Source organism: Myotis daubentonii, chromosome 7, assembly GCF_963259705.1.
Source record: "Myotis daubentonii chromosome 7, mMyoDau2.1, whole genome shotgun sequence".
Taxonomy (NCBI): domain Eukaryota; kingdom Metazoa; phylum Chordata; class Mammalia; order Chiroptera; family Vespertilionidae; genus Myotis; species Myotis daubentonii.
This window is the reverse complement of record NC_081846.1, coordinates 56,022,711-56,046,113: the sequence shown is the minus strand read 5'-3', so window position 1 is coordinate 56,046,113 and position 23,403 is coordinate 56,022,711. Positions and strand designations below refer to the sequence as shown.

The 23,403-nt window shown below is 38.7% G+C and overlaps 1 protein-coding gene across 1 annotated transcript in view; it reads right to left on the bottom strand.

The window, feature by feature from the left end:
• The window catches only part of PLA2R1 (phospholipase A2 receptor 1), a 105,676-nt gene that overhangs the window by 43,028 nt on the left and 39,245 nt on the right, over positions 1-23,403 (bottom strand). The window contains exons 7-11 of the mRNA XM_059704300.1: positions 21,194-21,388; positions 19,750-19,907; positions 16,881-16,979; positions 13,476-13,588; positions 4,346-4,515 (exon numbers count right to left, since the gene is read on the bottom strand). Coding sequence (XP_059560283.1) covers positions 4,346-4,515; positions 13,476-13,588; positions 16,881-16,979; positions 19,750-19,907; positions 21,194-21,388 — 735 coding nt within the window. The remainder of the gene's footprint in view (positions 1-4,345; positions 4,516-13,475; positions 13,589-16,880; positions 16,980-19,749; positions 19,908-21,193; positions 21,389-23,403) is intronic.

The following is a 23,403-nucleotide window of genomic DNA, read 5'->3' as shown; positions in this document are numbered from 1 at the left end:
CAGGAAGGAAAAATTATTTAGGATGGTGTTTCTGCGAGCTGCAACTTAAAAGAAAAAAGGAAACACAGGGGCTTTATATTGCTATTTTCTTCCAAAAAGGATTTACATTTTCATGTTATTCAGAGACAATTTACTCAGTGTCAATCAGCAGGAGCTGCCAAACTGAGCATCATGGTATTATTTTTGCTTCAGGGAAAAGAGAAAAAAAAGTAGTGCCACTCAAATTATAGCAGAAACTCATGAATGACAAGGAGCTCTCCTTCAGTTCCAGCTTTTAGACATCCAAATATGCCCCAAGGAAGGTAACATTAAAAACCAAGAATTTTGTCTACTCAAAATGTATTAATTCATTTTGACAGGTATAGACATTCTTAAATTCCAAAGTATATTAGAAATGATACCCGAGCTTTTTTTTTCTTCAGTAAAAGTATGACATGGAACTTTATTCATCTCTGCATTTTAATACTATTCATAGGTCTGTAGAATGAGAAGGTTGTTTATTAAGTGAACTGGGATGTTTCTTGTTTAGAGCTATGCAAAGTCTCTAGTTACTATATAAATTTTCTAAACTGATGCGTACACACTCAAAAACATCTTGTCTTAACTTCATCTGGCATACATCTTTAAAAAGTACCATTTTATAAAACAATAATAAGCTGTATATTTGAGAGTATTTTAAGTTCACAGGAAAACAGTGGCAAGTACAACTTTATTTATGCCCCCTGCCCCCACATACACAAACCACCCCCTATTGAATCCCATACCACAATGGTATAGCTGTTAAAATCCATAAACCTATATCGACACACCATTATCACCCAAAGTCCACAGTTTAAATCAGGGTTCACTCTTGGTGTTGAACATTCTATGGGTTTGAACAAAAATATAAAGACATATGTCCACCATCTGTCCCTTCCCACTAACCTCTGGCAACCACTCATCTTTTAATGGTCCTATAGTTTTGCCTTTTCCAGAATGTCATATGGTTGAAATCACACAGTATGTAGCCTTTTCAGATTGGCTTTTTCCCCTTAGCAATATGCATTTAAGTTTCCTTCATTTCTTTTCATTGCTTGATAGCTCATTTCTTTTTAGCACTGAATAGCATGCCATTGTCTGGATGTACCACAGTTTAATTATCCACTCACCTACTGAAGGATGTCTTGCTTGCTTATCAGTTTTGGCAATCCATGTGTTGTTTTTAGTGTGAACCTGTTTCCAATTCATTTGGGTCAATAGCAAGGAGTATGATTGCTGGATCGTATAGTAAGAGTATGTTTAGTTCTGTAAGAAACTGACAAACTCTTCAAAAGTGGCTGTACCATGGAACAGACTAATGAATCTCAGAGGGAAGTGGTAGGGGTTGGGGGGTGGGAAAGAGATTAACCAAAGAACTTATATGCATATGTGCATAACCCACGGGCACAGACAATAGTTTGGTGAAGGCCTGGGTGTGGGGCATCTATAATACTTTAAACAAAAAAGATAAATTTAAAAAATAAAATATATGCAAAAATAAAAGGAAAGTGGCTGAACCATTTTGCATTCCCACCAGCAATGTGTGAGATATTCCTGTTGCTCCACATCCTCATCAGCATTTTGTGTGGTCAGTGTTTTGGATCTTGGTCCTTCTAATAGGTGTGCGGTGATATATCATGTTTTGATTTGCAATTTCCTAATGACATATGTTAAACATTTTCATATGCTTACTTGCTATCTATATATCTTCTTTAACTTAGGCCTTTTGTCCATTTTTTAAATTGTGTTCTTTATTTTCTTGTTGAGTTTTAAGAGTTCCTTCTATATTTTGGATAAGTCTTTTATCAAATGTGGTTTCAGCAAATACTTTCTCCCAGTGTGTGGCTTGTATTCTCATTTTCTTGATATTATTTTTATCAAACAGAAATTTTTAGTTTTAATGAAGTCCAGCTCATCAATTATTTATTTCATGCATTGTGACTTTGTTGTTGTATCTAAAAAGTCTTTGCATACCCAAGGTCATCTAGGTTTTTTTTTTTATTTGCTTTCCTCTGGAAGTGTTATAGCTTTGCATGTTGTATTTAGGTCTATAATCCATTTTGAGTTAATTTCTGTATAGGGTATAAGGTCTAAGTTGTATATAATATTTCTTATTACCTTTTTAATGTCCATGGAATCTGTAGTCATGTCCCCTCTTTTATTTACAATATTTTTGTCTTCTCTCTTCTTATTTAGTGAGCCTGATTAGGAGCGTCTCAATTTCATTAATATTTTCAAAGAATCAGCTTTTGGTTTTATTGATTTTCTAGTTTCAATGCCATTGATTAAGCTGTAATTCTTTTTTCCTGAATACTTTGCATTTAATTTGCTCTTCTTTTTTCTAGTTTCCTAAAGTGAAAGTTTAGATTATTGCTTTGATCTTTCTTTTCTAATATATGCATTCAATGCTAAATTTCCCTCTACACCAGTGGTTCTCAACCTGTGGGTCGCGACCCCTTTGGGGGTCGAACGACCCTTTCACAGGGGTCGCTTAAGACCATCGGAAACACATATATAATTACATATTGTTTATGTGATTAATCACTATGCTTTAATTATGTTCTATTTGTAACAATGAAATTTGGGGTCACCACAACGTGAGGAACTTATTAAAGGGTTGCAGCATTAGGAAGGTTGAGAACCGCTGCTCTATACACTGTTTTCTCTGCACCTCACAAATTTTAATAAATTGTATTTTCATTTTCACTTAGTTTAAAATATTTTAAAATTTCTCTTAAAATTTGTTTTTTTGACCCATGTGTTATTTAGAAGTGTACAATTTAATCTCCAAGTATTTGGAGATTTTCCAGCTATCTTTCTGCTATTGATGTCTACTTTAATTCCACTGTGGTCTGAGAGCAAAAAGTGTACGATTTCTATTCTTTTTAAAGTTGGAAAGGTGTGTTTTATGGCCCAAATGTGGTATGTCTTGGTGAATGTTCCATGCGAGTTTGAGGAGAATGTGTAATCTGCTGTTGCTGTATGTTATAATCTATAGATGTCAATTATATCTAGTTGATTGATGGTGCTGTTGAGTTCAACTTGGTCCTTACTGATTTTCTGCCTGCTGGATCTGTCCATTTCTCGTAGAGGAGTGTTAAAGTCTCTGACTATAATAATAGATTTATCTATTTCTCCTTTCAGTTCTATCAGTTTTCCCTCCTGTATTTTGTCACTCGGTTGTTAGGTGGAAACACATTAAAGACCGTTTTGTCTTAGAGTACCGACTCTTTTATCATTATGTAATGTCCCTTTTATCACTGAAAACCTTCCGTGTTCTGAAATCTGTTTTGTCTGAAATTAATACAGCTATTTCTGCCTCTTTTGATTAGCATTTCTTTACCCCTTTACTTCTAATATATGTGCCTTTATATTTAAAATGGGTTTCTTGTAGACAACATATAGTTGTGTATTTTTTTGATCCATTCTGATAATCTCCATCTTTAGTATATTTAGCCCTTTGACTAATATTTGATATCATTGTTATAATTATAACAATGTTTATCTTTCCTCAGGGAAGAACCTGAAGTCGCTAACCCATTTCCTCCAGATACAAATCTAGAGATAACCTACTGCCTATGTCTATTGGAACAGCCTTGATTCAGATCCATAAGCAAGAAAGGGACCGAGTCACTCAAATAGGAATTCACACTAATAGAAAGAGGTGTTGAGCCTAGGTTGGTAACTTAAGCTTAATACAATGGCTTTAGGCTTATTCCACAGGAGCTAGTTCGGGTGTAGGTTGTGGCTAAAGCCATTAGCTTCTCTGGAACTGGCTAACCTGGCAGTTTCGTGCTTTGGGATCCAGAGCTGAGCACACCTGAGTGAACTGATAGAGCTGTGACTCTGGAATCCTGCTAAGATACCACAGAGTCCACAGAGGAGATGGACTAACAAGAATGTTTCCTAAGTAATGGGTCAAGCTTCTTCAGCAAGTCACGTACAGTGATTGTGAACTGCTGAAAGGCACCCACGTGGGCATTTACGGTGCCTATTCACTGTGAAGTATCAGGAACTATTCTCAACTAAGCCCCTGGGATTATTTGACAGAATTTAAGAGGGAGAAATTGGACTTCTGCTAATTAAGGCACATTCAGCCTTGAGCAATGAATTACACCTTGAATACGTCAAATGACTTGTATGGATTAGACTTTTAAAAATGACCGGCCATATGTCACCCCCTGAGGACCTGTGGTAATTGTTTTAGTTGATTTATGCATTAAGAAAAACATTAAGGAAGAATCACAGGAGGTGGATCAAAGGATAGGAATAATTTGGAGCAAAGGAAACAGGAGGGAACAGTGGTGTCGCAGTCCCCTCTACTCACGAGGCTGATGGGCATTCCAGTGTGTATACCGCACCGGCTCAGACATCTGCCCTGCTGTCTTCCAGGTATATTCTCCTGTGTCATTCTGGTCTTGGAGAGCTATCCAAAAATAACTGTCCTTTGTTTTTACCACACTACTGATCAGACTGGTAATAAAAGCCTGTTCAAACCTTAAAAAGGGGGAAAGGAAATGGTTATATAATGTAAGTTTCTGGGCAATTAAAAATGCCATTAAAACATAATAAGGTGCACAGAATGGCACCAGAATAAACATTTCTCATGAATTCTTTAGAACACGGAGCAGAAAAATACCCAAAGACCCTGGACATCATTCATAAATGCAAAATGACAGTGTAATTCCCAGAAATACATGCATGAGGAGAATTTGACTCTTACAGGCAGGGCTTCATTCTTTCAAGGACTAGAGTTTAGCTCCAGTTTCAAAGTATAGGTGGTAAAGCCATGAAGCCAGCAATAATACATTTTTTTGGTACAATGTGTGCCTTACTCTGCAATCACACCCCATGCAGCACACCCCAACCCATAATGTGCGTGAGATGAGGGGTGGCCAGAGGGGAGAAGGAAGGATATTATGCTTTTCTGGGTGAGCATCTGCCAGCAAAGCTCACATGCACCCACTCTGCACACTTGCCTGGTGAGAACGAGACAGAGATTGGAGTAGCAATTTTATGTCTCCCAAACCAGTTTTTCACAGGTACGTGGAGTCCTTGACTTATTCAAATGTGTTCAGATATGCAAATTCACTGAAGATAAATTTAAAACCCTAGAAATGAACCCAAGGAAGTGCAGCCAGCAGCATTTCCTCCAAACAGCTGAATGAGTTAGTGTTCATTGATTGGTGGCAAAGCTCCCTACCCAACCCAAATGAATCAGAAGCAGAATCTAGGAAACTTGTCTATATGCTTTCACATGACGGCCTAAAAGAAAGATGTGTTAAAATTTAACCAGCATTGAAATTTTAAGTGAAGTTGGAAGCTATCTTGAAAAGTTTATTTTCAGTACATATAACGTTCTGAAGAAACATTTCAAACAGGGCTGATTTTTGGACAGACTTGCTGAGTCAGCGGGAAAGGAAAGGCCTGATGAAATTACCCAGGAAACCTAACAAGAAAGCAAATTAGACTTTTTCATCCAATTTTGCATTTTTTCCTGACCATGCATCCTTAACTTGCACAGGGAAGCAAAAGCAATGGGGCCATTTAAGAACTGAGAAGTCTCAAAGGAAATAGGGGAGCAAGGGAAATGACACAAAGGAGTAACATTTTAAACTGCCTGATGAACTTCACTAGCAGCAGTTAGAGGTCTTAGTTGTCCATGATCCTCATCTTGGCAGAGCACATGGATTTTCATCACGCTTTAGTAAATTTCTTCTGCAGGTACCAGCACATTTGAAATTAGAAACGTTCTTTTGTAACCAGATCGCAGTGGGCAGAACCTTTTGTAAAGGTGCTTCAAAAGGAAGGAGGGTGAAACTAAATATTGAGTCACGCCATTAACATGCCCAGTGCCTGAAACTGCTATGCTAGGAAGCCAGCAAGGCACTGCACCATGGAAGCTGTGGCCAGGACACCATTCACTGTGCCGGTTCTAAGAACCCAAGGGACATTGCTGGTTCTTCCATTAGCTTGTACCATGACATCTATCAGATAATGGAGAGAAATAACATTGTCTGTGAACTTGGACGCTAGTATCATTATTCATGACAACATTTTGTTTTTGTCCCTTGCCGGTTGTAGATTTATTTAGTCCACTCAGGTTTGCTATTTTATCTCCATTTATCATTGCTTAAAACAATAGAAACCTTCCGCTTTTTAATTGGCAAGCATATTTTTTAAAAGTAGTTTCATATAATTCTCATACATTAAATCCTAGAACCTTCAAATCAAAACAGGATTCTAGTTTTCTCAGTCTAGTTTAGAAGATGGCATTGTTAATAAAGAAATTCAGCAAATAGATCTTTTTTTAAAGCCATATATTCTAAGAAATTAACTCTGGATAACAGCATGCAATCTCTTGAGTGTCTGTTATGCAACTGGTAAAGAAACAAGAGAACGTTTTATAACAGTGATGGCGAACCTTTTGAGCTCAGCGTGTCAGCATTTTGAAAAACCCCAACTTAACTCTGGTGCTGTGTCACATATAGAAATTTTTTGATATTTTCAACCATAGTAAAACAACGACTTATATTTTTGATATTTATGTTATATATTTAAATGCCATTTAACAAAGAAAAATCAACCAAAAAAATGAGTTCGCGTGTCAGAGGTGTCATAGGTTAGCCATCACTGTTTTATAATCTTTACCACTCTACGTGGCTCCAAACACTAAAAGGGTTGCAAAACCTCTACCTTTACAGTAATAGAGCAGTAATTTAAAGTCTTTCCTGGCCTTGTGTTTTAGAATTCCTCATGTGCAAATATTCCAGGGCTTTATGATATCTGGCCTCCTTTGGTTGTTTTCACTGAAGTTGTTTAATGCAAATGTCATGATTTAAGGAACAAAAAATAACCATATGTACATGGTTTTATATTATTATTGAGCCAGGATAAAATGTTATCTCTAAGGAATTCAGTAAACATTTTTTTTGTTATTCTTATAAAAGCAACACAAATGATAAAATATTTAACTTGTGTGTACTTACTTATAAAATCAAATTTTATAGGAAAATAATTCTTAGAATCAGAAAGAAATTAATTTTCCAATCAGATCCTTTAAAAAGTTAAGAAATCAAATGTGTGTTTTTAGTGTAAGCAAGAAAAATATATCTTAAACTTCCATCAGTTTAAGGAAATTGTCGCTCATGTTGCTAAACATTAAATTTTAATTTAAAAATGCATTTGAAAAAAAAGTCCTCATCACAAGAAAAAAAATGCATCTGAAGATAGCAATACACAGTTTTTGCATACATTGACCAATATTTTTATTTAAAAATAAACATTTTGCATTTCAAAAGTATATACTACAAAAGAAGGTATTTTTTTTTAACTCAATCACTAACTGAACATTACATTTTTTCATCAGGTTAGCCAGCGATATGTAGCTGAAAAAAAGATGTTTCTTGTCTGTGAACAACACAGTACTTAGCAGACAGCAATACTGTAATGATTGCATTTGTATTACCTGAAAAAAGAGATTGAAAAAGTAATACATTGGAAGTAGCTTCACTAGAGAGCTATTTCAGTTAAAAAAAACCAAAAAACCCAAACACCTCATAATGGGATTGGGTTAGAAAGGACTCAGTTTTGAACTGAGTAATTGCAATTGGATTTCTCCCAATAACACAACAATTAATATTTTAAATGGCATTTTAAAATAAGTGACTCTATTGTTGAACTAATATAAATAAAGAGTAGAAATAGAATATCAGTAGATTTGAAATGGGAGACACACATCATGATCATTATTGCCAGAAGTTTCTGGTGGCATTCCTCAAGAACTAGCAATGTTAAGTTTTTGAATATTGTTTCTTGCAAAAAGCTAGAAGAGAAATACAGACATAAATACAGACGTAGAAAATAGACAAGAACAAACCCCAGAGGAGCAAGCACCACACTATTAATGGCAGTTACCTCTGGGGAGCAGAGTAGGATTGGTTGGGAGGGGAGAATAGTAGAGGTGAAGGGGCACTTTCACTTTTTAGTCTACATTCGTCTGGTTTGCTTGAATTTGTATCAATGAGAATGTTTTTACTGTGTAACTTAAAAAGGGGTAATTAAAATATGGTTTAGAAAGAAAGTTAACTGCATTGTACAAAAAACAGAACTAATAAACAAATTCTGTAAAGTTGTCAACACACAGAAATCAGTTGCATTTTTATATACTAACAATGAACAAGCTGAAAAGAAAAACCACAAACAAATCCATTTATAATAGCATCAAAAAGAATGAAATACTTGGGAATAATCCTAACCAAGGAGATGAAAGAGTTGTACATTGAAAACTACAACATATTGCTGAAGGAAATTAAAGAAGACACAATTAGATGGAAAGTCATCCCATTAATTGGAAGACTTATTCTTAAAATAGACATACCACCCAAAGCAATCTACAGATTGAATGTAATCTCTATCAAGATATATATATATATTGCACAAGTAGAAAATTCCATTTTAAAGTTCATATAAAATTTCAAGGGACTCTGAATAGCAAAAACAAAGATAAAAAGAAGAACAAAGTTGGAGCTCTCACATTTCCTGACTTTAAAACTTACTAAAAAGTACAGTAATCAAAATGGTGTGGTACTGGCATAAAGAAAGGCATAGAAACCAATGAAACAGAATACAGGACCCAGAAATAAACCCTCATGTATATGGTCAAATGGTTTTTGACAAAGGTGCCAAGACAGTAAGGGAAAGGGCAATATTTTCAGCAAGGATTCAGGAGAAACTAGGTTTCCACTTGCAAAAGAATAAAGTTGGACTCTTATTTTACACCATTTACAAAAATTCATTCAAAGTGGATCAAAGACCTAAATGTAAGAGCTAAAACTAAAAAACTCTTAGAAGAAAACATGAGAAAATGTCATGACACTGCATTTGGCAATGACTTTTTGGCTATGACACCAAATGCAGAGATAACAAGTAAGAACTAGATAAGTTGGACTTAAAAACTTTTGCACATCAAAGGGCACTATCAACAGAGAGAAAAGGCAACCCATAGAATAGAAAAAAAATTTGCAAATTATGTATCTGATGAGGAATTACTACCTAGAATATTTAAAGAAATCCTACAACTCAATAACAGAGAACAATTAAAAAAAATGGGCAAAGGACTTGAATAGACATTTCTTTAAAGAAGATATACAGATGATAATAAGCACATGGAAGATGCTCAATATCATTATTACAAAAATGCAAGTCAAAATCACAGTGAAACACCACTTCATACCCATTAAGATGTCTATGAATAAAAATAGAGACAGAGAAGCATCGAACAGACCCTCAAACCTCAGAGGGAAGGTAGGGGAAGGGTGGGGAGAGGAAAAGAGATTAACCAAAGGACTTGTATGCATGCATGTAAGCATAACCAATGGACACAGACAGTAGGGGGCGAGGCCATGTGGTGGGGGGCGGGGGGGGATGGGAGCAGCTGGGAGAGGTCAATGGGGGGAAAAGGAGACATATGTAATACTTTCAATAATAAAGAATTTAAATTAAAAGAAAAAAGAACAGAAAAGAACAAGTGTGGCCAGGATGTAAAGGAATTGGAACCCTTATGCACTGCTGGGAATTAAAATGGTGAAATGGTGCAGCTAAAAATGAGTATAACTGTTCCTCAAAAAATTAAAAATCAATTCATCATATGAATCAAAATGTACCCAGTTTCTGGGTGTATTACCCAAACTAATTGAAAGCAGGGATTTAAAAGATATTTGTACATTCATATTCATAGCAGCATTATTCACAATAGCCAAAAGGTAAAAGCATCTTATGTCTATTGATGGATGAATGGATAAACAAAATGTGGTGTATCCTTACTATAGAATATTATTCAGCCTTAAAAGGAAGGAAATTCTAACACATGCTCCAAGAAGGATTAACTTGCAGGATATTAGGCTAAGGGCAATAAGCCAGGCACAAAAGGACAACTACAGAGTGATTCTACTTACCTAGGGCAGTCAACCTCAGACAGAGAAATAGGATGGTGGTAGCCAGAGGCTGGGGGCCAGTGAGAATGGAGAGTTATTGTTTAATGGGTACAGAATTCAGTTTGGGAAGATGAAAATGTTCTGAAGATGGATGGTGGTGATGATTGCACAATAATATGACTGTAGTTAATGCCACTGAAGTGCACACTTGAAATTTGTTAAAATTATAACTTTTACTTTATGTATATTTTACCACAATAAAAAAAGTTAACTGTAAATATGTCTGGGAGATACATAAAGTGGTTGCAGAAAAATAACAGAGCCGTAAATACGCTTGAAAATAATGCACATTTAAACTTAGGAGAAAATGATATATTGCAGGATTTCTCACTTTTGGCAAAATTCACAAAATTGAATGGCATTTGGATTATTTTGTACCAAATATTCCATGACTGATCGATTCAAGATTTAGATACACATGCATTTAGGCAATTATCCATGGTAACTTTGGAACGCAAGCTCTGCATTCATGCTCTGTCGGGAAGCAAAGTGGCCAGACTTTAAAAATTTGGTAACAGTTAACAAGCAAATAAAATTCTGTTATTCAGCAATAGGGGTCTGTTTTTCTTTCCTTCTTATTCCACAAAGTGTTAAAAGTTCTAGATCAGGAGCAGTTACTGGATAACAAAAGAAAGAAGTAATTTGTAGCAGGTGGCTCTAATTGTGCCTATCAAACCTGTCGCTCAGTTGTGCAGAAGAGTGGAAAATCAATTAGCAACTACAAGCTTGGGTACTGGTGAGTGACAGGAGTGCCTTAACTCAAAGGGAAATCAGTAATAGAAGAAGATGATTACCCAGGCTGCTAGTGGACACTCCTGGATCTGGAGGGACTTTCCATTGCCAAACCTTCTCAGACAAATTTTGCTGTGAAAAATATCTGAACATGTATTGTCACTCAAAGAGCTGTGCTGTGTAGGCTTTCATATCTTACCTGTTGGGGTCTGAATGAATAAAGTTCAGGAGTATGAGGCCCTTCCTTCCCTCACTCTGCATGTCCCATGTTGGAGTCACTGCTTTGGATGTAGACATGTTTACAGCGCAGTGCACATGTATGTTACCTGCCTGGGACAGACTCACTGGGGTGAACCTGTGGTAAGGTGGGGAGGTCGGCTGGGGGCTGAGTAGCACGCCAGCACAAGGTCACCTGGGCAGGCCTCAGAGGTCAAGGCTGAGACAAAAACAAGCATACCTGTGCCATACTTCTGCTTTAGAGTTGGCTCCCACATTAGCATTGGCTACTGAATGCAGTTAATCAAAGAAAAATTTTAAAATATTCACAGCATACTCTTATATTCAGCTCTGGGGGAAATAAAACAGTAGTATTTTTCTAAACACTTTCTATCATTTGTATGAAAGTCCCCAAAGGTGTTTAGAAAATGGAGTACTCGAACTCTAACAGACCTGCCTTACCCTGGCTCACTTTGGCACTATGGGTAATCTGTAATGTCACTTTGAGTTTATCCATTTATGATGTTATCCTACATTCTTTACTTGTTTTACATACCTATTTTCTATTTCTTCAGTTGCTGGCCTGCAAGTAGCACCGACGATTACACCACACCTTTTCTTTATTTGCTACAACCTACCAATATGATGCCTCTCACAAAATAGGTATCTACACTAATAAAAGACAAAGATGCTAATTGACCGTACCTTTGCTATGCCCACCAGTCAATCAGAGCAACTATATGCAAATTAACCCAACCAAGATGGCGGTTAATTTGCATATACCGGCTGGGAGTGAAGTCTGAAGACAACGTAGAAGGAAGCCAAGCGCTGCAAAAAGGAGCAATAGAGGCGGCAGAGACAGGAACGGAGCCAAGGTGGTGGAGGCGGGAGGCGGGAGCGGAGCCGGGGCACTGCGGGCGGAGGGTGGTGGGCAGCAGCAGGAGGCAGCAGGAAGCGGGAGGGAGCTGAGACGGCAGAGGCGGGGGCGAAGCCCTATTCTTGCAGGAATCTTCCTGCAACGGGCCTCTAGTTCAATAAGTAATTTTCTAACAAACTCTTGACTATTGGATTTTAACAAAGTCAGATAACATATGAAAAATAGTTAACACAGTACCAAGTATATGACAGGCACTCAATAAACATTACACACATACACACACACACACACGCACACACACACACAGAAAGAATAAGACATTTTAAAAAGGTCAGACAATTATACTTATTTTCTTCAATGAAAACATCATTAATTAAAAAATAATTAGCAAAAGAGCATAGTTTTTTGGTCAGGCCCCTGAATAAAGTCTTATGTTGACTCTGACTGGAAGACTTCCAATCCAAGGTACTCTTAAAACCTTTTTAGGGAATTAACAAATTGAGGATAAAGGCTTTTTCCAGGCCTGGGAAGGAGAAAGGTAGAACTAAAAACAACACTAGCTCATCAAAGGCAGAGCTATCCTCCACAGGAAGGGTCTCCTGATCATAAATTGTTTCACCAGGCAATTTATTTTGCCAATGAAACCATTGTCCTATTTTCTGATATTCATGGGTATTTAAAAAATTTTTTAATTCTCACTCAAGGATACATTTTTATTTTAGAGAGAGAGGAAAGGAGGGGGAAAGGGAGGGAGAGGCAGGAGAGGGAGAGAGAGAGAAACAGTTGCTTCCTATTCACACCCCAACCGAGGATCGAACCCTCAACCTAGGTATGTGCCCTGACCAGGAAATGAACTTACAACCTTTCTGGTATACCAGACAATGCTCTAACCAAGTCACTCAGCCAGTGCTCATGGGTATTTTAAAGGCAATGCCTGCCTGGGTAAAAAAGAAAGTGACTTGCTTTGCAGGTGCTGTAGTTTTTTCATGGAACTACTCTTGTCTTCAGCAGGGAGGAGTCAGTTTCGCAGCCCTCACTGTCCTTCTGATACGATAGTGACATTGAGGCCACTTTTGCCTTTGGTGCATTTATCCCCTGTGACACACCATAGCACACTGTGAATTGTACAGTGTCAAAAGAGCACGGTTTCTCTGTTGGCATCGAGAAGACACCTGTGCACTGAGGCGTCTAATTCTAAACAAACAGACCTAAGACTCAATGGGCAAGCATTTAAATATTTGAAACCTCCACAGTTTAGTTATACACTTACTTTTGTTCTAAGAAAAAAAACAAAAACTCCTGACTCATACACATTAAATTTTTAAAAAATTAATGCTAACTAGCATATTTATTTTTCTATTACAAAGAGAAGATAAAATCTAAATGCAACTGAATATATTAGCAAAGCTAGATACTTGATAAATCTTTATGGAAAGTAAAAAGTCACCTTAATTTACTCAAAAATCAATTAAGGAGTAACATCCTATGACTTAAATTCATCTCAACCAATAATTTAATACTCTATTGTATAGTACACTTAGATTTTGATCAGTTACTTATTATGGCTAGATTTTATCGTTCCAAGGGCCCTCACGTCAAAGCACAGTCATGTTTCTGGCAGGAAGTTTCTATGTTACCTGTTTGTAATGGTCACAAGTGCAGGAGGACAGTAATACCCACTGGCGGCGTGGTCGAAGCTTCGCAGTTCTGTGTCAATTTTGTAACAGAAGCCACCATGTCTCTCCCATCCCTTAAAAGAGAAAAAGGAAAATAATCTGATTTAGTTAAATAGAAAAAAGATCTTTTTTATATATTCATATATATGTATATACATATATTTCAGAGAGGACGGGAGAGATAAGAGGGAATCATTGATTGGCTGCCTCCTATGTGCCCCACTGAGTCACACCCAGCTGGTTTTTGTATCTTCATATTTACTACATACCCCACTATCTTCTCTGACCCACTCAGAACTCAGAACTTGAACTTCATCTTGACAGATTTGTATTCATTCTATCTGGTAAGGCTACAGCCACTTTTAGATTTATTTAATTCTTAAACCCTAAAGGTTTTAATCGACTTAAAACATGAAACCTTAAAAGCAAATGGAAATAAAGGGACACTTTCTCAAGATTCTGTCTCTTACACACACACACACACACACACACACACACACACACACACACACACGGAGAGAGGGAGGGAGGGAGGGAGCAAGAGAGATAAAAAAAAAATATATAGAATTTCACACAAATACAAATGGCTCCTACAGGCTAGTAGAAATTAAGAGTGTTGCCTTTGAAGACAGAAAGCATGGCTTTGAATCCAGGCTCTACCCCCAAGCGACATTATTTGATCTCTCCATGTCTTAGTTTTCTCCTCTGTAAAATGGGGCAATCATAGTTCCTATGGGGCTTTTGTGAGAATCAAAGGAGACAATGTAGGCAGAGGCCTCGGAACAGAGACAGGAACTCAGCAAAGAGGACACATGTACCTGGATCACAGTGTATACTTTCCAACCTTCTTTCATACTGCTTTCCATGTTATCCCACTGAGAGTCACTGAGGTTAGGGACCTGGGTAAAGTCACAGACTCATGGACAAGCTGACCTGGAACCCAATTCTGGGGCAACCTAGGATGGCCTTGGCTGGATCATCATGCATCCAAATGGAAATTGGCCAGAATATATATATTTTGGGTAAAGATTATTCCTAAATCAATTGGTTAGCTTTCTAGAGAGAAAGCAATTGTGCTTTGGCACTCAGACAAAATTGACCAACATGTGTTTCATGACTCAGCCCTGGGAGCAGTGAAGGGTGCTCTATTATTTAAAATCATATGATACAGGGGACGTACATTCATTAGCCTTCCATATTTCAACTGAATTATTTTAGTTATTTTTCCTTCAACATTATAAAATCACATCATTTATAGCTATTTTCGCCAGTTTTAAAACACACTTCATTCTATGCCATACCAATGCTTGCCAGAATTTGATCAGCTATACAACGATTCCTGCTATATTCTCAGTTTTGCAGTGAATTAAATAAAACTTATTTTAGAAATCAGCAATTTTAGTTCAAAACATTGCTCAGTGAGGTGGGGGTTACAGGAGTTCCACATCCAACCAGCCAGGATGCGCGCTGAAGTCACTCCCTTACTGTTGCTCCCCAACCTTATCTGCGGGGGTCACAACCCCGGCCAGAGCCCCTCCTGGGCCACGCCAGGCAGGTTAGACTGCCTTGGTGCTTGGGAAGGACAGGTAGCGGAAGCCTGACAATTTGACCTTTCTCACAAAGTATTCTTTCTTCATTGGTAGTTTTTAGATCACAGGCTGCTTAGCAAAACAAAAAATCCAAGAACCGAACAGGCTAAAAAAATGTGGCATAGCAATAACCAGAAAAACAAAGGCTCTTTACTGTAAGCCTTTGTGCACATAATGGAGTGGGAAGAATACCTGATTGTATCCATGACTAACCTTTGTCCACGAGGTGCCATTTAATTTTAAGTGAAATGGTGACAACACTGAAATAATTGCTCATACTGTGCCATCCCCCAAAAAGTGACTCAGAGGGGAAAATAAACCTTTTTCTTTGCTTTGAAATTATCAAGAGTTATTTTATAAATTAGTTTTGTATGTGCAGACTGCTTAGAGAATTACATTGAGGCCATTGTCAAAAAGAAAGGCGCCTTTTGAAACCATACCCATAGACTGATGGTGCATAAAGTATTTAATGGGAATTTTGCCCTGAAGTTGAGAACTGGGTCTGAACTCCGAATCTTTACATATTGGTGGTGCTGGCCAAGAAAGGATGATAGGGTACAAAGTTCGAATAGAACATCACTTCTGTTCCTGCTGCTTAAGAAGCTAGTCGCCCTTTCTACACAAAACATGTTGAGTTGCCTTAAAAGACACAGTGAGATAAAATTTTTTCAATATTTCTGTTTATGGAGATTAAATCAGTGATCAATTATCACTAATTCAGGAATTATAATCATTAGATAAAATGTTCAGCAACCTGTCAGCTATGGCATGTGTATGTTCAGTTAGAGTATGAAGAGTCATATGTTTATGCACTGATTAATAAATCAAATGCAGTATCTAGAGAGATGGATTATTGTTCAATTGGTACATAAATAATTGGATTAGAAAAGAAAATAATTCAAGCATGATTGTATAAAACCCCAGTTTGGGAAAATTTTGATATTCATACAATCTAAAAATCTCCAATATTTAAATCTAAATTCTTGTGTGTGTGTGTGTGTGTGTGTGTGTGTGTGTGTGTGTGTGTGTGTGAGAGAGAGAGAGAGAGAGAGGACATGAGAATGTATATTGAGGACACTGATAGGTATTTTTTTGGTAACTTTTCTGCAGGATAGTATATGTATTTTTAAAAATTTACAACATAATTTTCTACCTTGTAAATTTGAACCTAAATATTAAGTGTTGTTGACTAAAGTACTGAAAATGCTTTATTACTTAAAATACAAAAGTATTTTTATTATCCTGTTCCCAACTAATAAGTATATTGTGAGCATGCACTTCTCTCCCTTATTGTATCTAGTCAAATACTTCAGTTTAAGAAAAGTGAAGAGGAAAGCAAGCGTTTGGATGCAGAAGTTCACTTTCTGGCTCAAAGGAAGGCATGTGCTTTCACTCTGACATCCCACAGGAAGCCTATGAAACCCCCAGGAGACAGGGCATCGCGTGTACAGATGGTATAATAGTATCATTTACATTTATTTTATCTCAAAAGAAAAGTAGTCTTAGGTTGAAGAGGCTGGAAAGCAACCCTTGCAGAGCTATAAATCCTCCCCGTGACTCTAGCTGATAATTGTCTGGTTTGTTAAAAGTAGCCCACACTCAGAACAAAAAAGGAGGAAGGAAGGAGGGTAGCAAAGGAGGGAGGAAGGGAAGGGAAAGAGAGGGAGGAGGGAGTGAGGCAGGAGAGAGAGGGAGAGGGGTTCACTCTAAGTCGATGGGAATACATTTTTCTATTATGAAGGCCCTGCGCCTACATCACAAGGTGAATGGCACTTACCTCTGGGCAGCCTGACTCAGCGTCGGAGACCACGTGGCCTGCTTTCTCACAAATGTAAGGAAGTGCCTCTTCACAGTGTTTAACTTTCCAGTGTCCTTCCTGAGCGGGAAAGTATTACAAGATGAATGAATGCACCCCGTTACTGATGCTGATAGGCAACACCCATATTCTGAATAAAAATATGACTAATAAGTGTTTCAGGATGGAGGAATGTGTTAGGATCTCGTGCTGTCATTAGAAAGGACTGCCTCTCTCTGCATATGAGTGAGAGGCCCTGCTCGCTGCAGTGTGTAAACAGCCGCAAGGCATGCAGTCCTGACCGGTGGGCCGAGGGGAGCAGCCACAGCTATTCCTGTGTGCCAGGCTTCATGTTGAGTTCATATATTATCTCAGTGTTCCTGTGAGGTGCGCCTCACTCCCATTTAAGAGATTAGGTTTAATACTTTGCAGAAGGACCTGTAGGCAGGAAAAACTGGAGCTAGGACTTAGTACCAGGTTCAGCTGGCTTTACATTAAGCTGCTTTCAACTTTTCTTTGGAAAAGATGGGTGAGAGCAGTAATTCTCCACTTCTAGCGTGTTCCAGAATTATCCGGAGGGGTTACTAAAACGCAGATGACTGGGCCCCATGAGCAGTGTCTCATTCAGTAAGTCAGGCAGGACCTGCGAATTCACATTTCTAACAAATGTTCAGGTGATGCTGACGCTGTTGGTGTGGGGGCCAACCATGCGGATGGAGCTGAGCTCCTGCCCTCACGAGAATGCTGCTTCCCCTCTAACCACTTCTAAGTGGGAGTACAACTGCTCACAGATTACAATTTTATCCTCCTTTCCAAAGAATTTTTAATTTTAACCCAAGTCAGACAGATAGGCTCAAACCATACATTCAAACTTTAGGTGGTACCTCGGGCAGGCTGAGTTTTAGGGGAACATGGAGCCCTTCCATGACCCTGAGACACATCCTCTGGAGGAGGCTGACACCGTCACCTGTAAGAGCAGCCTGAGCCCTCCCCCATGGCGTCTTCAGTTACAGGATAGCGGAAGGCACACTGTGGTTGCTTAATGACTATTGGATGGATGGATGGATGAATGGTTTCCTAGGTTCTCATATTCAAATTTGGGCTTCCACCCTGCTCAGCTAACTTGTTCATCATAATAATTGTATTCATATTGAGTTCTACTTCAAGGGAATAAATGTTACTTTTTATACATCTACTGTTTAAGGAGCTACTGAGCTGACAAAAAAGGGGGCCACAAAAAGCACACTTACAGCAGCCCTATCCTGACCTACCCTGTGATATTAGCCCCTACCTTTATTCTCTGAAAAATAATTTCTCTGTCCAAATGTTAGCTCCCGTTCTGTGAACATGCTAAGTGAAATGCCCATGTTTGTCAAATAAAATGGGAGAATGTCAGTAGGAAATGAAGGTCATCTCTGTTATATCAAAACTAATGAACCAACAGAGCACCGAATGTTGTAGAATAAATGGTGGTGGCTTTCAGTGGAGTCAGAGCCAGGACAAACACTGAGAGAGCCCTGTGACTCCGAGACCCTGCCTCGCCGCTGTAATTGCAGTGGCACATATCCGGGGCAGCCTTTAAGGGTAAAACAGTAAAACACGTGCTGAGAAACTGCCCATGTCTGATTGGCACAATTCCTTTGTCGAGCTACTTAAGGAGCATGGATGAGAGTGCTTTCTGGAGGAACTCGATACAGGGTGATCTGAAAGAGTGAGGATGCCCACCAAATCCCAATAACCTAAACCCAGCCAGTAAGTTCAGCAGCCAGCTGATGAAGAGAGTAACTCTATTCTAAACACATAAGAAGCCCTTCAAATGGCTTGGGATTAAACTAATTCTGCATAATCAGATGTTTTAGATAAAAGAGAAGCTAGAGACTAGGGATACGTGTGATGTTAAAAGGTCACTGGGGCCATTATATTCGTCTGAAGAAAAGAGCAAGATTTTCCATTGGTGCACAATGTTCAGAGGTAGCACACACTGTTGAAAGCCTTTTATGTTAAGAAGATAATGGAGCTTAAAACCCATGACTCTCCAGAGTAATCTCTCAACACCTCAGTCCTCTCTAGTTTCATCACCCTAGACAATGGCACCATGTCCTCCAAGATGCTGGTGGCTCAGGCTACAAATTTCCCTCTCCCGCACCCCCACATCTCATTTAGCAACCATTCCTGTCTTCAGGACCCTTGGATCTGTCTGCTGTCTCCACATTCACTACACGAATTCAACCATGGAATAGCCTCCAAACTGTTTTCTCTGCTTCCATTTCATCCCGCCCCAACCTGTTCTCTACGTAGCAGCCAGTTACTGTTAAAAATGTAAATTAGATCTTGCCCTCCATTTCCTTGAAGCTTGAGAGTGGTTCCGATCCTGGATCCATAAGCTGCCCATTTTTGCATCCCTCTAGCTCCAACTCCTGCCACTCCCTCACCCTTCACACCTTCTCACCACACTGGCCTTTTGGATTGTCAGACGTGGCAAGCCTTGGCCTGCCTCCGGGCTTTTGCATGAACCACCCTGCCTGGAGTGTTATTCTCCCTGCTCTTCAAGAGGGTTTTTGTTGTTGTTCTTTAAGTCCCAGCTTACATGTTGCGTCTTCAGAGTCCCATCCCTGTCAATTCCATCTGAAGTAGCTGCGCCAACCATCATGTCACCCATTTCCTCAGAGCCATCATGACAACTGTCATCACCCTGTTTTCCCTGTGGGTACATGGTTACTGGCCAGCAGGGAAGCTCCACGAGGAGCAGGGACTGTGCCCGTCTGGGTCTCTGCCACAGCCCAAGTCCTGGCGCAGGCGGCCCTCAATACAAGTCCAGCAAAGGGAGCATTGAACAAACAAACAAACTTACAGATTTCTCAGCTGAGACACATAACTGGCTTCTGTTTGGAAAAATTCGGGGCTCAAGTGTATGCCAATTAGTAAAGGTGACTGAAGAGCCATTAGACCATTCAAAGGAAACTGGAGTTTTATTGCTGCTCAAACCAATCCATGTTTCGGATGCATTTTCTGTAAGAGATAAATATAAATTACTTACAGGAATCCTATTATATGCAAAGGAGATACTGCACTGGGGCTATTACCAAAACATATCACTTTGCAAGTGATTTCTTTATGTGATGAAACCTGTTTAAGTCTTGGTGAAAATACCGGCTTAAACTTTCCCCCTACACTGTGCTAGCTGATCTGCTTGACACAGGCCTTAGACGTGAGGCAGAGTGGGAGCTACAGCCAATGCCAGGACAAACAAGTCAGACTGCTGGGACTCTAGGTCCTGCTGGAACTCTAGGTCTTGCTGCTGGAAGGAAAGTAGATCTGGAAAGTTTGTTTTTGTTTCTACCTAGAGAAAGGAAAAACAGGAAGGTCTATTGGATTAGGAAAAGGGCACACACAAAATGACTTTTAATGGTAGTTGAGCTTTTTGATACATTTCTTTTTCTTTCTTTCTTTTCTTTTCTTTTTTTTGCCATGGGAAAAAGGAGCAGAAACTCTTAAAAGCATGGAAATGGGAGCAATGGGGTTTCCCCGAAATAGAAATAAAATGAGACAGCCTAGGTAGGATGAAAAGACCCCATGTGGCTGAGAGATATCCCGCTATTGATATGGAGGCAGCCACAGGATTCTTTAAACCCCAGTGGGAAGGGTGAGGAGAAATGACAGAGACAGATTTTATTTTCATCCTAAACTGAAATCTAACTTGAAAAGTTCCTCAGAATAGAGTCTGGCGGTTTTTTTCATTTAAAACATTTACTCTAAGTCAGGGATTTTAATATTTCCTGGCAGAATTCTGTATTAAATACATGACATAGATAGAGGCAGATCTGCTTTGATGAACTAAAGCTGGGTGGAGGCCTGGCAACTTGGAACTCCTGAACGTGTCACAAAGCTTGAAAACCACCACACGAAATAAATTATCTATATTCACTGGCTAAAGTTATTAAATCCAATTATCTTTCTAAGCAATTCCTTTTATTGCTTAGATTATATGACCACAGCACATTACTGCTATCCAGTGGCCATAGAGCTAAATTATAGGTTTAGGGTTTTTTATTAGAAGTTTCAAGAAATAACATTTGCCCCTTTAAAAAATATCTAAGAATATCTAATATATCTGGCATATGTGAGATGTGACCGAGTGTCTGAGCATGTACTTTGTGAAAATCCAATGAATTTACACTTCTGGGTATTATTTAGAAACTTCAGCTATACCAGGTATGTGCGCTTTTAAGTAGCTTAATCTAGAAGTTACTATATTATAGTTCATACCTCTTACATCAAAGACATTTGACACTCACCATCTCCAAGGAGGTTTACAAGAAACTCCTCCTCCGCTAACGAAGCTATGTGTATCAGTGCACTGCTATTGGACTGGCAAGAACGCAAAGCCTCAGCCCAGGCCTTTCCCTCTTGCTGAAGTTTATAGCAGTTCTGATTGTGGGGACTCCAGCCAGGCTCACAGTGGGTAGCATAATATTTCCAAGCATCTTTTTCTTTTGAAAACAACAACATAAACAAAAACAACTTCGTTTCCCACATGTAAAAAACATTACTCATTGCTCTTGATATAAATATTATTTTTAATGTAAGAATAAATATAAGTGATGGCATCAAAATATGATTAAAATTTTGAGAAACAGAAAAGTGAAACAATAACATAAATTATAGGGTTCCAGGTCTTCATAGTTGAGAAGGATCCAGCCTATGACCCAGACCTAATGGATCTTAGTGCTTCATTTTCCAGATGTGATTTCTAAGGCACAAAGAGGTAAGGAGACTTGGCAAAGGTCATGTAGCCAAAGCTGAGAGTCAGGGCTAGGTATGAAATTGACCAGGTATAGTTCTCCATTTTAAAAAAATATTTTCACACTGAAAAAGGTCTGTTATGAACCATAATTTAAATTACATGTTATGTACAGTATGTGGGTGGGGATAGATATTTATCCTGGGCTGAAGAGCGTCAGAAGTTCTGGCCAATTCCTCTAGAGCAGAGATGACAAGTAGCTTTCATCTCGAGGGTCAGTCTGAGTGCCTGTGGCATCCCTCTGGATTCTTAGGAACTCTGGGTTAGAGGTTAAGGAAAATGGTGTCACGCTGCTTTGAGATTGGAGGGGAAGGCAAGTTTGGACTCTTTTCTTCTAGGAGCTTGCCCCCAACGTGGTGATAGCATCTTTATTTTATTTTATTAATCACAACTGAGTGCCTCCCTTATGCACTAATTTAATTAGTTGCAATTCCACTGCAGCATGAGAAACGACATTCTTTTAAAATTGTTTTTAGGGCCCTAGCTGATTTGGCTCAGTGGATAGAGCGTCCACCTGAATTGAACCAGGACCCTGTGGATGGAAGGGTCCTCTTGGTTCGATTCAGGTCAAGGACACATACCTCATTTGCAGGCTCCTCCCCAGCGGGGCCCTGGTGGGGCACGTATGGGAGGCAACCAATCGATGTTTCTCTCACATCGATATTTCTCTCTGTCTTTCCCTCTCTCTTCCATTCTCTCTTAAAAAATCCATGGAAAAAATATCCTTGGGTGAGGATTGAAAAAAACAGAAAAGAAAAAAATTTCTTTTAGGGCTCTGAAAGCAATTAGCACCACAGCTGAAGCATGTAGAACATTTAGGTATCATCTACCCAAGTGGTTTTCAACCTAAAAAAATAATGTCACAGACCCTCTTTTAAAAATGGGACCTTGAGCTTCACTCAAAAGGTACGATAAAAGGATAAAACAGGAGCTTCTCCAAAGAACTTTTATCATATATACACAACCCACGGACACAGACAACAGTGTGGGGAAGGCCTGGGGCAGGAGGGCAGGGGCGGGACAGAAGGGGTCAACGGGAAACAAAAGGGGACATATGTAATACTTTCAACAATAAATATTTTTTAAAAACTAAAATAAACAAACAAAACAAAAACAGGAGCTTCTCTGATTGAAGCACAGGTGGACTCAAGCAAAGAACCTGGGGATCCTGGAACTCAGTTTGAAACGCTGGAACGGATCATCACCAAGGACTTGTTGAACTTGAAGCAACAGTTACGAATCCAAACAAATTTAGCTTAACTGCCCTCATTTCTGGTTTCTGGCCTCAGTTAGTAGATCAGGGGAGTAGATAAAACAAGAAAAAAAGGGCAGTAGGAGGGAGTGCAAGAGGCCATAAGAACGAACAAATAAAGAAGGAAGAAATGGAGAAAGGAAAATGATAGGAAGAGAAGGAAGGTATGAGCAATTCAGTACATTATTGAAACAATGCAAATTATCTCTACATAAAACAAAGGCACAATGCTTCTTCTATCCCAACCCCGTATTCTACAATACCCTGAGACTTAGCTATGTACAGGAAATTAGAAAGTTAAAGCCTAGTTGTAAGGAATAATATTTTTAAATGATAATTCAGCTTATTATTTTAAATCTAGAGTTGTTTCTGATTATTCTGGTAATGATTCTTTTAACAGTGGTTAGGTTTTATCTCTGCTTTTAAGATAAGACATTAATTCCTACAGAAAC